The 17,301-nt window shown below is 47.4% G+C and overlaps 1 protein-coding gene across 1 annotated transcript in view; it reads left to right on the top strand.

Annotated features, from left to right (window-relative positions):
- Positions 1–17,301, top strand: part of Slc26a8 (solute carrier family 26 member 8) — a 53,302-nt gene that overhangs the window by 12,284 nt on the left and 23,717 nt on the right. Inside the window, exons 3-6 of the mRNA XM_036167009.1 lie at positions 5,209–5,348; positions 9,783–9,899; positions 12,154–12,335; positions 16,012–16,176. Coding sequence (XP_036022902.1) covers positions 5,209–5,348; positions 9,783–9,899; positions 12,154–12,335; positions 16,012–16,176 — 604 coding nt within the window. The remainder of the gene's footprint in view (positions 1–5,208; positions 5,349–9,782; positions 9,900–12,153; positions 12,336–16,011; positions 16,177–17,301) is intronic.

A 17,301-nucleotide genomic window follows, 5' to 3' on the forward strand; every position in this document is an offset into this window, starting at 1 on the left:
AGAAGAGGATGTCGGCTCCCCTGGAGCTGGAGCTACAGGCAGTTGTGAGCCCCCTGACAAGGGCGCTGGGAACTCCAGCCTCTCACATGGGCTTTTATAGATGTTCTGACTCAGCCTCTATTTTTAAAATCTTATGTTTTTCTTTCTCTTCTCTTCATATTCCCACTTCTAAAACATAGTTCCAACCTTTTCTGGATTTTAACCAGCAATCTAGGCAAGCAGGGCCCTGGAAGTGTGGTTCTGACTTCAGGAGACTTCCTCTGGAAGTGGCTCTCTGCTCCTGCCCAGCTGTGTGGCTGTAGGTAACGTATGGAGCCCTCCTGTGCCCTCTCTCTCCCCTGTACGGTGGGAGGGATGATGCTCCTGCTTAGGAAGATTTCAAGGAGTTTTTAATGTCTATGAAATAGTAAACACTAGATAAGTGGTTTGGGTTTTCTGGTCTTGAGGAACATTCTTAGTAAATAAACTAATCTATTAACTCCATCTCTTCCTTTCTGCAGAAAAACGTCTTATCTCTTTTCTCGTTTTTTCTTCCTCTTGATTAGCAACAACCTATGCCCCCTTTCACGTCAGAATGCCCCCTGTGTTTTCTTCCTTTCTTTCTTTCTTTCTTTCTTTCTTTCTTTCTTTCTTTCTTTCTTTCTTTCTCTATTTATTTATTTATTTATTTATTTTTCAAGACAGGCTTTTTCTGTTTTGGTGCCTATCCTGGATCTATCCTCAGACTCACAGAGATCCGCCTGCCTCTGCCTCTCAAGTGCTGGGATTACAGGTGTGCGCCACCACCGCCTGGCCCCCTGTGCTTTCTTACCAGTTATTATATTCCTCACTCTTTTGTTTGTTTGAGACAGGGTCTCACATAGTTCAGGCTGTCCTCATATTTACTGTGTAGCTACTGATCGTCTGATTCTCTACCTCCCAAGTGCTGGGGATACAGATGTGTGTGTGTGTGTGTGTGTGTGTGTGTGTGTGTGTGTGTATACACACATGCCCAAGTATGGAAGTCAGATAACAACTCTGGGTTGGTCCTTACCTTCCCCCTCATTAGAGACATTGTAATTTTCCACCGCATATGCCAGGCTTGCTGGCTGCTCAGCTTCTGAGGATCCTGTCTCCACCTCCATCTCCCTGGAGGGTCATTGAGATGACAAGGTCTTACACTATGTGTCTGGTTTTACACTGGTCCTGGGAATTCAGGTCTTCATACTGTGCCATATCCCTAGCCCACGTTTCTCACTTAAGATGCTTTCATTAAATTCGACTTCTCTCCATTTCCCCATCAGCTCCACTTCTCCATTGATCTGCCTCCCTTCTTGGCCCTGTGCAGTCAGACCTTCTTCACTCCATGTCCACTTCAATTTTCCCTGATGCTTCTGCAGGGTTATCAGTCTCCAGCCAGATGCACATGTCCAGGAGGGGACCCCCGCACCCAGTGACGGGACAGGATGTCCCAGTACCATGCTCTAGGTGAAGGGCGGGCACATCAAGATCATTTTCTCTGATTATGACTGCACACCTACCTCAAACCCACATGAAAATAGAAACTCAACATTTCTCCCAAGCCAGTGGCCTTGCCCCTTGCGCAGAATCTGTCAGCAGGGGGCTCAGAGTTTGTAGAGAGGCCAGAACACTGAGCTAGGCATTAGGAGACATGGCTTCCTGCCCAGCCCTTCTCATGTGTGGCTCTGACTTTGGGAATACCATTCCCACTTATTTGGCCTTATGTACCTTAGAGATGCTTATGGTCGTGCAAGACAAAATACATGGGAACAGGGCTGGACAGATGGCTCAGCAGTTAAGAGCACTTGTTGCTCTTGCAGAAGACCCAAGTTCAATTCCCAGCACCCACATGGTGGTTTAACTCCAGTTCCAGGGGATCCAACGCCCTCTTCTGACCTCCTTGGGCACTGCATGCACATGATGCACATGCATACATACAGGCAAAACACTCGAACACACAAAATCAATACATTTAAAAATGTTTAAATACATGAAATCACCTCTTTTCTGAGCACACCCTTTAGTGGTATATGCACTAAAGTTGTATTTGTTGTTATAGTCAAATCTGTTGTCTAGCCCAGCGGGTACATGAAGAAAACCATCCAGTCTGCTGCCAGTCCATGCCAAAGTGTTAATGGCAGGAGGCAAGTGAAAGCCAAACCGGTTTTACTCATCAGAAGATTGTGACTTTCCTCTACAGCAGTGTTTCTCAACATGTGGGTCGTGACCCCTTTGGGATCAAACAACCCTTTCACAGGGGTCACCTAAGACCATCAGAAAACACAGACATTTACAATACAGTTCATAACAGTAGCAAAATGACAGTTATGAAGTAGCAATGAAAATAATTCTATGGTTGGGTCACCACAACATGAGGGACTATGTTAAAGGGTCACAGTATTAGGAAGGTGGAGAACCACTGGACTAGATGATCCAAAGCTATTCTATGGTTACTCGGTCTCAGCAACACTGGCATTTGGTTTTTGTTTTGAGATAAGGTGTCATTATGCTGTCCAGGCTGGTTCATGGGCTCATCAAGTGATCCTCCTGCCTCAGTAGCTGGGCTGCAGGTGTGTACCACTGTACTCAGCTTTTCACACTAACATTTGGGAGCTTGAATTTGTTTCTGTTCTGGTGGTGGTGGTGGTGGTGGTTCTTTGTTTGTTGGAGTTTTGAGACAGGCTCCTTACTGTGTGGCCCTGGCAGCCTAGAACTCCCTTTGTAGACCAGTCTGGCTTTGAACTCACAAAGATCCACTTCCTCTATCTGCTGAGTGTTAGGATTAAAGTGTTCCATCATACCTGGCAATGCTTGCTTGCTTGCTTTTCTTTTTCTTCTTCTTCTTCTTCTTCTTCTTCTTCTTCTTCTTCTTCTTCTTCTCCTCCTCCTCCTCCTCCTCCTCCTCCTCCTCCTCCTTCTTCTTCTGGTATATATATATATTTATTAAATTTTTTTCATTTTACATACCAGCCCCAGTCCCCCCCCCTTCTCCCGCCTCCTCACCTCCCTCCCACTCAACCCCCATCCACTCCTCAGAGTAGTCAACAAAGTGTAGCATACCAAACTGAAGGAGAGCCTAGCCCCTCCCCATTTTATCAAGGCTGAGCAAGGTATCCCACCACAGGGAATGGGCTCCAAAAAGTCAGTTCATGTACCTGGGATAAGTCCTGGTCCTGCTGCCAGGGACCCCACAAACAGATCGAGTCACATAGCTGTCACCCACATTCAGCCGGCCTAGTTCTGTCCCATGCAGATTCCTGAGCTGTCAGTCCAGAGTCAGTGAGCTCCAGCTAGTACTGGTCAGCTGTCTCTGTGGGTTTCCCCATCATGACCTTGACCCCCTCTTCTTCTTCTTCTTTTTTTTTTTTTTTTTTTTGGAATGTTGAACGTCATTTATTGAAGGAGGGAGGAGGTCTTAAACACAGGCTTACAGCACAATGGGAGAACCCCGGAGGGCAGAAGTTCGCTTCTGATGTGTTTTTGTTTTTTGTTTTTTTAAAGATAGGTATGTCATCCAGGTTAGTGTCAAAGTCACCGTGTATCAAGACGATCTTGAACTTATCCTCCTGCCCCCACCTCTTGCATAGTGAGATTATAGGCGTGCGTGCAACACATATGCCGCATCTGGTCCGTGTGGTCCTGGAGACTTAGCCCAGGGCTTGATGCATGCTAGGCAATCACAGTACCAACTGAGTCACATCCCCAGTCCCCCACTGTCCTGTCAACTGTAGACTATTTAGCTATTCCTTGCTTCTACCACTGGGTGCCAGTCGTGAGGGCAAAAAGTACCTCCAGACACAGCCCAGGTGCCTCCTGGGGAACAGAACTGCTCCTGGTGGAGAGCCACAGATAGATAATACAGCCTTTAAAATGGGCAGTCTTTTCTCTAGATGGCTAACTCCTCAAGTGCAGAACTCCGTTTCTGTAACTGTCTAGATATCCCCGGCAGTTGATGTTTGCTTGAGTTTTCTGTGTGAATGATCTAAAGGTGCTAACTGCAGCAGGAGGGCTCTGTGGGCAAAGGCACCTGTTACCAAGTGCTTGCCATGCGTGAACTCCCTGAGTTCAATCCCAGTGACTCACATTGTAGGAGAGAACTGACTCCTGAAAGTTGTCCTCTGACCTCCATGTGTGCCCCACATACATACATAATACATACATGTTAGTAAATATAAAAACTAAGGTATTAACCACCCATTGGTCTCATAACAACAAACAACTATTTTGTTTTGTTTTTTTAATGTCTATGGGTGTTTTGCCTGCATGTATGTGTGTGCACCATGTGTGTGCAGTGCTAGCAGAGGCAGAAGAGGGATTGGATTCCCTGAGACCAGAGTTACAAATCATTGTGGGCAATGATGTGGGTGCCGGGAACTTAACCCAGGTCCCCTGGAAGAGCAACAAGTGTCCTTAACCACTGAGTCATTTCTCCAGCCCCCAAAACACTGTTCTTATGAAGAATACTAGTTCATTTTCAACTAGAAGTCTTTAATCCCAGCACTCAGGAAGCAGAGGCAGGCGGATCTCTGTGAGTTCAAGACCAGCCTGGTCTACAGGGTGAGTTCTGGGAGAGCCAATGCTACACAGAGAAACCTTGTCTCGAAAAACAAAAAACAAAACAAAAAATTAACTAAAACAAAAACAAAAAAAAGGGGAAAAGGAAGTAGGTAAGTTTGAAATTTGACTCTCTCCAAACAGCAATTAAAAACACAAGGGCTGGCTGGGTGGCAGTGGCGCACACCTTTAATTCCAGCACTCAGGAGGCAGAGGCAGGAGGATCTCTGTGAGTTCAAGGCCAGCCTGGTCTACAGAGTGAGTTCCAGGACAGCCAGGACTGTTACTCAGAAAAACAAACCAACAACAAAACAAAAACCAAAACCAGAGAAGTGACTGTTCACTGGACATGGGGGTCTCAGTTCTTGCCAGGTCACCTTGCTGGTTCTGGTGGTTTTGTCCTCTGGGGATATTTCTCAATGTCTTTGTTCTCTAAGGCAGGGGAGGAGAGACTGCCGACATCTAGTGGGTAGAAGCCAGGGATCTAAGCATCCTGAAGTATACAGGACAGTCAGCGTCACAGTAAAGAAGATTTTGATCCAATATATTAAAAAGTCGGCCGTGCTGATGATAAGAAAGTGCACCAGAAGGGAAGGAGGGTTGCACCCTGTGCCTCCCTGGAGAACCTAACTCAGTCTCTGTTCTCTCTCCCAGCTGCTCATGGCACAAGTTCCTACGATGCATGCTTACGGTCTTTCCCTTCCTCGAGTGGATGTGTTTGTATCGATTCAAGGACTGGCTTCTTGGAGACTTACTTGCTGGTTTAAGTGTTGGTCTTGTTCAAGTTCCCCAAGGTAAGGGTAATCCAAAGCCTTCTTACCAAAGCCGACCTACTGGACCACTTTCAGGAGCAACAGTTCAGCTGGATGAGCAGAGGGAAACAGGAACAGTATTCCTGCTGTTGCCATGTCTTCCTTTACCCCTCCAGCTGCTTCTAGAAGATCGGGTTGAATTGAGGCCCATGATCACTTCCCCCCAAATTGGCAATCCCCACTCCTGGTCATTTTTTGCCCCCGTGATGATTTCACACTTTTGATGACAGTAGATCTCAGGAGATGCTGGTTTTCCTTAGGAGAAGAGGAGCATGGGGAACAGGGCACCTGTGTCTCCCCAGCAGGTGACGTACCACAGCCGTTACCCAATCACCAGTTCAGATGCAAGACCACAAGGTCACACAGGATGGGAGCTCCCTGCGTGGTAGGAAGCTCCTTTCCATCCAAGAACAGTGGGGTGCTTCTGCAACCCCAGCATAGAAAGGTGGGGGGGCAGGAAGATCAGGTGTTCAAGGCCAGTCTCGTCTTCTTGAGAATCTATCTGAAAAACAAACAAACAAAAATCTTGATTCCAAATAGGAAGCAATAACTCTTTTGTCTGTTTATTTTTGAGACAATTTCATAATATAGGCTGGCCTCTATCTCACAGAGATCTACCTGCTTCTGCCTCCCAAGTGCTGGGATTAAAGATCTGTACTACCAGGTACAACTATTTTTTTTTCCTCCTTAACATTTATTTATTTGTTGTGTGTGTGTAGAGGTTAAGAGGACGGCCGAAGGGAGTCTGCTCTTGTCTTCCACCATGACACGGATCCAGGAAATCAAATTCAGGTCTTCAGGCTTGACTTTATGCCCTGGGCCATCATCTCACTGCACCCACTCCCCTTGTTCACACGCACGCACGCACGCACGCACACGCGCGCACACACACACACACACACACACACACACACGCACGCACGCATGCACACGCACACGCACACGCACACGCGCACACACAGAGAGACAGAGAGAGAGAGAGACAGAGAGAGAGACAGAGACAGAGAATGTTGTATTTATTAAGGGTTCCATAACTGTTTCGTGCTAACTATATCTTTAAAGAAATCTCCGCTCTCTCTTTTAAGCTTTTTCATTGTGTGTAGTGATCGTAGGTGGTACTGTGTTACACACTGGATGTAAGTATATACTGCCCATTGAACGTGACCCCACATCTCTTCCTCCTCCTCCCTTTTTGCCCCTTAGTCCCCTTGTTCTCCCAGACAATTTTACTTGTACTTACATGTTATATGTACACGCATGCTTTTATGTGCCTATCTAAGATCCAGAAACCACACAGGGTAGACATTTCATCTCTGTGTTTCCGTTGGTGACCTCCATTTCCCCGTAGATGACACACCCTCACTCTCGACGGCTGAGGAGACTCCACTGTGGCTGTGCTGCATGTTTTTGTCTACTTCTCTGTTGCTGGACGCTGAGCTCCTGGAGCCAGCAACCATGTTAACAGTCCCTGGAGGCTTGTTTCTAGGACCCCCACAAGTAACAACCCAAGTTTGGGGAGTCCTTGTGTTCAGAGAAGCCCCAAACCAGCGCATCCCCCTGGCTCTCTGCAGATGGAGTGTGCTAACAGGGCTCACTTTCTACCATGCCAGTACTTCCTGGTAGCACTGATGTTCTACTGTTATCCCGTCTCCAGGGATACATGCTGGAGAGTCACCAGAGACCTAATGTGTCCACTGTGAAGAGGCTGGGTTTCATGGCTCCTTGGTTCTGACTAGTCCATGGTTCCCATGTGGTCATGCAGAAGGTTGAATGTAGGGCCCTGTGCACACTAGGAAAGTGCTCAGTGGCTATGTTCACCTGAGGCCCCCAGTCTCTACTGAACATCTCCCTGGCAAACAGTTTGCCAGTACCTAGTAAATATGGCCCAGAGTTCTCATGAAAAGAATGTAAAATCTTGAAGGATCTGTGTGTTTGTGAACCAGGAGATATATACAGGAATGTCCATCTGTATGTATCTTCGTCCCATCTGGGCCCAGAGGCGGGCTATCATGAAATCCTGAGGACCACAAAAGTGAGGGCAGTGACCACCCAGGCCCTGATGCTGTTCTGTTTCAGTCGGCTGCCCTTCAGGCCTGCAGCAGAGTTCCTGTGTAGCATCTGCTAATTTAAGCATAGTTTCTACTTTTGTAATCTGTAGACCCTTGATTAAGAAAAGAATTGAGGCTGGCCAGTGGTGGCACACACCATCAATCCCAGCACTCAGGAAGCAGAGGCAGGTGGATCTCTGAGTCTACAGAGCGAGTTCCGGGAGAGGCAGAGCTACACGGAGAAAACCTGTCTCGAAATCCACCCCCACTCCCAAAAAGGAAAAAAAAAAAATGATGACAGGCTTTTTCTTTGGGAGCTGGCCATCAACCAGCTCCCAAACCGTGACAAAAAGACATTATTAGTTTGGGATGCTCAGCCTTGGCTTAGCTCTCACTTGAACTTGCTTCTCCTCACCTATGTTTGCCTGCCTTCCTTCCTTCCTTCCTTCCTTCCTTCCTTCCTTCCTTCCTTCCTTCCTTCCTTCCTTTGTGTGCGTGCTACACTGCTTCTCATGGTGGGCTGGCAGCTGCCCAGCTTCTGGCCCCGAGTGTCCCTCTGCTCTCTCTCCCTCACTCTCTCCTTCCATCTTCTCTCTCTGAGCCTAGATTTCTCTTCCTACTTATTCACCGCCCTGCCTATCCCTCTCCTGCCGTCCTATTGGCCGCTTAGCTTTTTGTTTGTTTGGTTTGGTTTTTTGAGACAAGGTTTCTCTGTAGCTTTTTATTAGCTCAATCAGGTGCCTTAGGCAGGCAAGGTGAAACAAATGTAACACATCTTTACATAATTAAACAAATGTAACACATCTTTACATAATTAAACAAATGTAACACATCTTTGCATCATTAACAAAGGCAGCAGAAATCAATGTAACACACCTTCACATAGTTAATTCACATAGTAACATTCTGTAGCATAGACAAATGTAACACATCTTTGCCTTGTTAAAATAAAGTTCCACAAAAGACAGGGGACTGGGACATCGCTCACTCACTGGTAGAGTGCTTGCTGCCTGAGGTTGCAAGCCATCATGATGATCTGAGTTCAAACCTCAGAACCCATGGAAACATGGAAGGAGAGAACCAACTCTATGAAGTTGTCCTCTGACCTACACACACACACACACACACACACACACACACACACACACACCATAATAATAAATAAGCATTTTGGTGGTTTGTTCTTGTGTTGTTGTTTTAGACAAGGTCTCTCCACTCTACATAGAGACTAGGAACTCTCTATATAGGCCAGGTTGGCCTTGAACTCACAGAGCTCCATCTGCCCTGTGCCCAGTACTGCACCACCACACCCAGCCATAAATAAGTATCTTTAAAGCCTTGTTTAGGAATACTAAGAAAAGATGTTGGGGTGGTTAGCCTAGAGAAGATAGGCTATCAGAAGACAAGTGAGTTATGTGTGACTTCGCATTGTTCTCCAGCTCTGTCTTTGGCCCTGGAGGATTCCCAGGGCCGCCTTTTTTCTTTTTTGATTACTTTCACTTATGTGTATATGGGCATGTCTGTGTGTGAGTATGTACATGTTAGTACAGGTGCCTTCAGTGGCCAGAGGCATGCAGTCCCCTGGAATTGGAGTTATAGGAGGCTGGCTGCTACCAAACCTTGGTGCTGGAAACCAAACTCAGGCCCCTGGAGGAGCAGCAGGCTCTCTGCACTGCTTGCCCATCTGACCAGCGCCCCCAGGCCTTCTGGAGCTGGGAGGAAATGAGCACTGGACTGAGATGCTGGAGCTCGAGAGCCCACACTGCACTGTCTCCTTTCCACGTTGCTGTTACTGCTGCTCAGTGAGTCCATGACAGAGCTAAGGGGCAGGGTTTGTAGCTCAGGTGGTAAAGTGCCTGCCAGCATTCAGGAGCCCCTGGTTCAGTCTCTGGCACTCACAAACTGGCACGTGGTTTACACCTGTAATCCCAGCACTCGGGAGGTAGAGACAAGAGGAACAGAGGTTCACAGTCACTCTCTGATACATAGTGAATTGGAGGCTAGCCTGGGCTATGTGAGGCTCTGTCTCAAAAAAATGAAAACAAAAGCTAAAATAGAAACGCATGCTGGAAATTAGGACACTATAATAAAGAGCTCTGAGAGCATATATACACATGGTCTCAGCATTCATAGCCGTTTTATTTAAGGTAACTTTTTAAAAAATTTTTGAGACAGGGTTTCTTTGAATTAACAGCTTGGCTGTCCTAGGACTAGCTCTGTAGACCAGACTGGCCCTGAACTCACAGAGATCCTCCTGCCTCTGCCTCCCAAGTGCTGGGGTTAAAGGTGTGTGCCACTGGCGCCAGCTTAAGGTAACTTTTAAAGCCAAACTACTGTCTTTGCTTAAGGAAGTTCTTTTGCTTTCCAGGCCTGACCCTTAGTTTGCTGACGAGGCAGCTGATCCCTCCCCTCAATGTGACTTACGCTGCCTTCTGCTCTTCAGTCATTTATGTGATCTTTGGATCGTGTCATCAAATGTCCATCGGTGAGTTCAGTGCTGGAGCCACAGGAGCTGGATGATAGGCCCGTTCTTTACTTGTTGCTTAGCAACCAGTGCCAGTCAGCTTTCAGTCCCCCTGAAGAAAGGCTTGGGAACACCAGCTTAAACAGGGAAGGTTTCCACTGGCTCACAGTTGAGAGGTCTCAGTCTGTGTCACGTGGATCTATTGTTTCTGGGCCTGTCTCGAAGCTTAGCATCATGGTCTGAAGTGTGTGGTGGAGCAGAGCAGCTCACCTGTGGCTGCCAGAGCACATGTGCACACAGACACACAGACACAAAGACTTATATAGGCACAATCACACAGAGACACATATGCACATATCCACACACATTGACACACAGACACATACATATGCAGACATACACATGAACACACCAACACATCCATGTATGCATGCACACACACAAGTATACCCACAATATAAATATACATATATACATATATAGACACATACACATATACATATATACACACAAACACATGTGTACATTTACACACAAACACAGATACACACATTCATGCATGCACGCATACACATAAATACATACATATACTTACATGTGCATGCACATGACTATTCATGCACACATGTACACACACACACACATGGGGTAAGGGCAAGAGTTACTCCTCAAGGGCATGTCCTCAAGGACCTACTTCATCCATTTCCAGTAGCATGAACATCAAGACATAGGAGCTTTCAAAGAGCGTTTGAGAGCAAAGCATAGCATCTAACCCCTGGCTCCCAAAACCCACATCTGTCCCCTAGTGCAAAGTGCTTTCAGTCTTTCTCACAGTCTCTCTCCATAGTTATAGCTCATAGTTCTGAAGTCCAAGTCTGAAGTCTCCTTGGGTACTTAAAATAGTCCTTAGCTCTGTGTATGTACCTCTAAAAATCAAATTCTGGGGCTGGAGAGATGACTCAGTGGTTAAGGGCACTTGCTGCTCTTCCAGAAGACCGGGGTTCAGTTCCTAGCACCCATATGGTGATTTATAACCATCTATAACTCCAGTTACAGGGGAGCTGATGCTGTCTTCTGACCTCCACAGGCATCAGGCATACATTTAGTGCACAGACATACATGCAGGCAAAACACCCATACACATAAAACAAACCAAAATAAGAAAAAAAAAAAACAACTTAAGTCCACAGTGATTTTTTAATAATGCTAGAATAGGTCAGTCCATTGGCTGGGTCCCTAACAACCAAACTCCATGATTTCTAATACAATGTGCCAGCTTAGTTAACTTACAATAAGAAAACTTACCATAAGTAATCAAAACACTAAGCTCCACAGGACAGATACTTTCTGGGTCTTAGAAGTGGCTGGACTAGCTAAGGTCATAAAGGAGAAGATTCACTGAACCTAGGTGGAACTGCAGAGAAGCCACATCACAAAATGCTCTTTGGAGAGGCTCCCACGGCACTCTCACTGAAGTAAGAGACCAGTCAGTATTCTTCTCAGTGTCTTCTCCAGAGCAGCCTGATGCCTGGCCACCACTACCAACCCCTAGACACGGGATGCCACTCTTTCTGTAAGGGCATCTTCACATTCTTGACTCAAACTGCTACATGTTCATTTTCCTTTTGAATATCGCCAGAACACGTTTACTTCCACATTCCCGAATTCCTAAGGAGCCTCACAGTCATGCTCAAGTACTGTTGATAATGTGGATTAGTGCTTGAAAGGTGGGATTTACCTTTGTTCCCATGTGTGATGTCAACACTAGTACAAAATGAAACCACTTGAAGCCAGTTTAGTCTCTCCTTGCACTGGGCTCCCTTCAGAAGCAGTGGGTCTGATTGTCTTCCTGATGACACTCTTGACACCCTCCCTCTCCTCCCCCGCTTTGGACAGGGTCTCACTATGTAGCTCTGGCTAGCCTGAAACTTGCCATGTAGACCAGGCTGAACTAGCCCTCCTAGAGCTCTGCCTCCTGAGTGCTGGGTTAAAGGTGTGTGCCACCATGCCTGGCTCCTTCCTCTTTTAACTTCGTCTCTGGGTTCCGGCACAATGGCTAAGCGTGACGGTAACTCCCAGCCAGCTTGTGCTTCAATCTCACCCTCTACGGCGTGACACAAAGCAGTGAAACCCCTGAACCAGCAGCTCTCGAGTCTGTGAAGCCCCCGTTCGCATCCCTGCTTTCCTTCCCTTCTCGATGATGATTTGTTAAACAACAGCAATGAGAATTCCGGTTTTCTGAGCTTGCAGTCTGTTTCTCAAACTTCTTTCCCAGGCCCCTTCTTCCTCGTCAGTGCTCTTATGATCAACATCCTGAAGGAGAGACCGTTCAACAACGGCCACCTGATCATGGGAACTTTCGTCAAGGATGACTTTTCTCTCCCGACCTTCTACATAAACTATAACAAATCCTTGAGTGTGGTGGCAAGCACAACTTTCCTGACTGGCATTATTCAGGTAGGAGCTGAATCTCCAAATTCTTATAAAAAAAATGAAAGAAAGACCGGGTCTGTTGTGGTTTGAATGTGAAATGCCCCCGAAGATTCCTGTGAGTGGATGCTTGGTCCTCAGCTGGTGACGCTGTTTTGGAAGGCTCCAGATCCTTTAGAAGACGGAGACCCATGGAGGAAGTGAGCTCCTGGGCAGGCCTAGAGGTTCTGTCTGCCAGCTCCACCTCCTGTCGGCTCTTTGCTTCCTATTTTGCAGGCTGTGAGTGAGCAGGGAATGGCATTTGCACAGCCCTGCGACCATGCTGCCATGATGGACATTAGCCCCATCTTGCCGGCCATTTGGTCACTGTAGCACAGTGACTAACACAGCAGTTTTCAGAGCCCTCCTGTAACTGATGTGTCCAGAAACAGTGATTACTCTCTGAGCACTTGGAGAGCATACAGAGTGTCTTCTCAGACGGGGATCTTCTCCTGCCTTGGAAACTGCCCACACTGACTTAGAATACTGCTCTGAGCTTTCTCAACAGCCCTTTCTAAGAAAGAGGAGGGGCCAGGGGCCAAGAGCCCATTCCTGCTTTTTCCTTTCAAAAATCACTCTCTCTAGTCTTGAGACAAGAAGGTGGTCTCACAAGGTGAACTCTTGGCTGACAAGCATCAGAGAACCCAGGTGGAGCTAGATTCTGCAATAACAAGTGCAGCTGAAGGACAGTAACGCAGCGGCTGACTAAAGTCTCCACATTTGCTCTGGTGCTGTCACCAAGGCCCTGAGAGTTGGCCACCTGCTGCTCCCCCACCAAACGTCAGCCATTCTTTCAGATTTCCTTCTCTGTCCTCTCAACTGACCCACACTCTAGCTGATTCTCACCGATCTCCCCAGGGCTGCCTTTCATCAGGTGAAGCACCCCAGGAGCCCACAAAGGTGCTGCCTCAGTGGACAGCACCAACACCTGTGAGCTGACTGCCTTGGGAAATGCTTACACCTCAGTGAACCTCAGCTCTTCTGTGTATAAAATGGGGACAGTGTGTTTTGCAAGGCCCTTGAGAGGATTAGGTGAAAAACTTCATGCGAAATCGTCAGCCAGAGCCTGTCACATTGTGAGCATCAGTGAGGTGGTTGCAGTGTGGAAGATGAACTGGCCCTTTAGCAGGCCTCTCTATGCCGCCTGCCTCTGGTCCTAGCTACCAAGGAGACCAAGACAGGAGTATCACCTGAGCCCAGGAGTGTGAGGCCAGCCTGGGCCGCATAATGAGGCTTTGATGAAGGAGTAAATGAATGAGGATCTAGTTGAAGGATTTTATAAAATGTTAGCTACATAGCCACATGTTTATTACTTTTAAAAAAGATTTATTTATTATGTATCCAGAAGAGGGCGCCAGATCTCATTACAGATGGTTGTGAGCCACCATGTGGTTGCTGGGAATTGAACTCAGGACCTTGGGAAGAGCAGTCGGTGCTCTTAACCTCTGAGCCATCTCTCCAGCCCACTCCCCACGTTTATATACATAAATGTACAAGGCTGAGAAACTCTTGAGTAGAAAAACACTGAAAATCCACAGGAAGATAAATGATAGCTAAACTTCTGAGAACTAAAGGCAGAGGGGAGGAAATGCCCCTGGAGCAGGCAGGATAAAGGGAAACACGTGGGACAACAGCAGGTTTCCTCTAGGATCCCAGTGAAAAGAGGGGGTTGTGGTGAGCTCAGGAATCGGCTCAGCGGGGAGCAGCACTGGTTGCTCTTGCAGAAGACTCAGGTTCGGAGTCTAGCACCCTCGTGGCAGCTCACAACCATGTGTATCTCCAGCTCCAGGGGATCTGAAGCCCTCTGCTGGCCCCAGCGGGCACAAGGCACACGTGGTGCACAGCCCAAGGCCTGCTTGGACGACAGTGAGGTCAAAGCCAATGTGAGCATCTTAACAAGGAAGTGCAGGAGAGACGGCTAGTGTGTAAAGTGCTGCTGCTCTTACAGAGGTCCAGAGTCCAGTTCCCAACACCCATATCAGTCAGCTCACAACCACCTGTAACTCCAGTTCCAGGTGTTCTGACACCTTCTTCTGGCCTCCTCGGGCTGCTATATGCATGGGCACGCACACACAGATACATATACATAAATAAAATATATCATGGGGCGGAGGGGGGGGTGGCGCACACCTTTAATCCTAGTACTCAGGAGGTGGATGCAGGTGGATCTCTGTGAATTTGAGGCCAGCCTGGTCTACAAAATGAGTTCTGAGACAACCAGGGCTACACAGAGAAACCCTGTCTTGAAAAAAAAAAAAAAAAAAGAACATATCTTAAAAAATTTAAAGTACAAGAAAGGGAGACTTGGGCTGGAGAGATGACTGAATGGTATGCCAAAGATTAAAACATTCCATTGAATTGTTCTTTTTATTGTCATTGTTGATTATTTTGAGACAAGGTTTCTGTCTTGGAACTCGGTGTTTAGACCAACTGGCCTCACAGAGCTTGCCTGCCTTTGCCACTACAGTGCTGGGATCAAAGGTGTGCGCCACCACGACAGCCCCCATTGAATCTGTTTTGTTTTGTTTTTCGAGACAGGGTTTCTCTATGTAGCTCTGGCTGTCCTGGAACTCACTATGTAGCCCAGGCTGGCCTCAAACTTACAGAGATCCACCTGGCTCTGCCTCCCAAGTGCTGGGATTAAGCGCATGTGCCACCACCGCCCGGCTACCGTTGAATCATTTTTAATACACAGGAGTCACAAGGCATTTGGGTTTGTTTGCTTGCTTGTTTGAGGACAGGGTCTCACATAACCCAGGCTGCTCCTAAACTCACTGTGTAGTCATGGACGCCCTTGAACTCCTGATCCTCCTCCTCCTGAGTCCTGGGGCCGCAGGTGAGCACCACCACATCATGTTCTGCTTCTCAGCCCCTCTTGTCTTTTCCTTTGTGAAAACCTGCCTTCCTCAGAGGTGAGAGGGGCTCGGACCCAAGCCTTGGGAAAGATGAGCCTTGTCTCTGTCAGCCTTCCACCGTCCTTCCCCCATGTCTGTCTGGAGGGCAGAGAACCTAGGGAAAGATGCCGAGAGCCGCCAGCATTTCAGAGGAAAAGAAGAGTGTGGGCTGGGGCTTGCTGGGAGCCTTTGAGTCTACACCCAGGGACCCCAGCTCACTAGGGAGCTCTCCAAGACACCCCTTATCTTTTGGTTGGGAATCTTTTTTGAGCAGAGGCCGTGGGGCCCCTGGGGAGTCCGACTTGATGACTGTCTTAGTTAGGGTTACTCTTGCTGGGACAAAACACCATGACAGATGCAGTTGGGGAAAAATGGGTCTGCTTCAGTCACAGATCCATGTTCATTATGGCAGCGAGGGCAGAGACTCAAGCAGGGCAGGAACCTCAAGGCTGGAGCTGATGCAGAGGCCATGGAGGGGTGCTGCTTACTGGTTTGCTCCTCCTGGCATGCTCAGCCTGCTTTCTTATAGAACCCAGCACCACCAGCTCAGGGATGGCCCCACCCACAGTAGGCTGGGCCCTCCCCCGCCAATCACTAGTTAAGAAAATGCCCTGTATGCTTGCCTACAGCCGGATCTTACGGGGTCATTCTCTCAGTTGAGGCTCCTTCCTCTTGGATGACTCTAGCTGGCTTTTATCAAGTTGACATAAAACTAGCCAGCACAATGACCCGAGTCTCTTTGTTTTTTTCTTTTCTTCCCAACCCCACAGCTGTCCATGGGTATGTTGGGGATGGGCTTCATGGCCACATACCTTCCAGAAGCCGCAATCAGCGCTTACCTAGCTGCTGTGGCCCTGCACATCATACTGGCCCAGATGACATGCATCTTTGGGATTATGATCAGTTTCCACGCTGGTCCCATCTCTTTCTTCTACGTGAGTAACCTCAAGCCTCTCCAGAGTTCGCACACCCCTCCTCAGGCCTAGGAAGAAAAGTGGGCCCAAGTGGACAGACTTCTGCCTGTACCAAAAGGATAAGAGGGGCCCAGAAGTAGATTTCTGGTCAACTGCAGGAGCTGGTTTGAGCATATGCTCAGATGCAATAACCACTTCAGCTCAGCCTTTTAAACTAGATGGTTTTAATTAAAATTTGTCCATGGGGCAGGGCAGAGGTGGCACACTCCTTTAACCCCAGCACTCGGGAGGCAGAGGCAGAGCCTGGGCTACACAGAGAAACTCTGCCTTAAAAAAAAAAAAAAAATTGGCCATGGGGTCAGTGACATGGCTCAGCTGGTAAAGTTGACTGCCACTGTGTAGACCTAAGGTGCATACCTGTAGCCTGCCTACGGGAAGGAGAGAATGGACTGCCAAAAGTTGTGTATACACACCCACACTTACATGCTCATACACTAAATAACTAAGTTTAAAAAATTAAATTTAGCATGGCAGTGGTAACACATGCCTTTAATCCCAGCACTCAGGAGGCAGAGCCAGGTGGATCTCTGTGAGTTCGAGGCCAGCCTGGTCTATAGAATGAGATCCAGGATAAGCTCAAAACTACACAGAGAAACTGTCTCGGAAAAAAAAAAAAAAATGAAATTTCATCATGAAGTTACTATTTCATAATTCTCCCTATCACATGCCACATAGCATACTTGTATCTTAAACACACTCTTGTAAGTAGCTCCCGAATGCAAAAACAAAACAGAAGTTCAGCTAAAGAACATGCATGGCCTGAAAAATAACAGTGGACAGTTAATAAATAGAACTTTCACACTCAAGAGGCACAGGCAGGCCAATCTCAGTAATGTTGAGGCCAGCCCTTTTTATATAGCAAGTTCCAGGCCAGCCAGGAACCTCCAACCCCCTAAGACAGATTCCTTCCCCTTACAATGAAACATATAAATATATTCTCTCTTTATTCAACATTATTGCCTCTTTTAGTATCTGCTCTTCAATTTAAAAACCAAAATAAAACAACGTAGTAAGGCAAGTGAATCTGGTGGCTCAGGCTTGTAATCTCACTCACTTGGGGGAGCGAAGCAGGAGGATCACAAGTTC

Source organism: Onychomys torridus, chromosome 18 (assembly GCF_903995425.1).
Source record: "Onychomys torridus chromosome 18, mOncTor1.1, whole genome shotgun sequence".
In the NCBI taxonomy this organism is placed as follows: domain Eukaryota; kingdom Metazoa; phylum Chordata; class Mammalia; order Rodentia; family Cricetidae; genus Onychomys; species Onychomys torridus.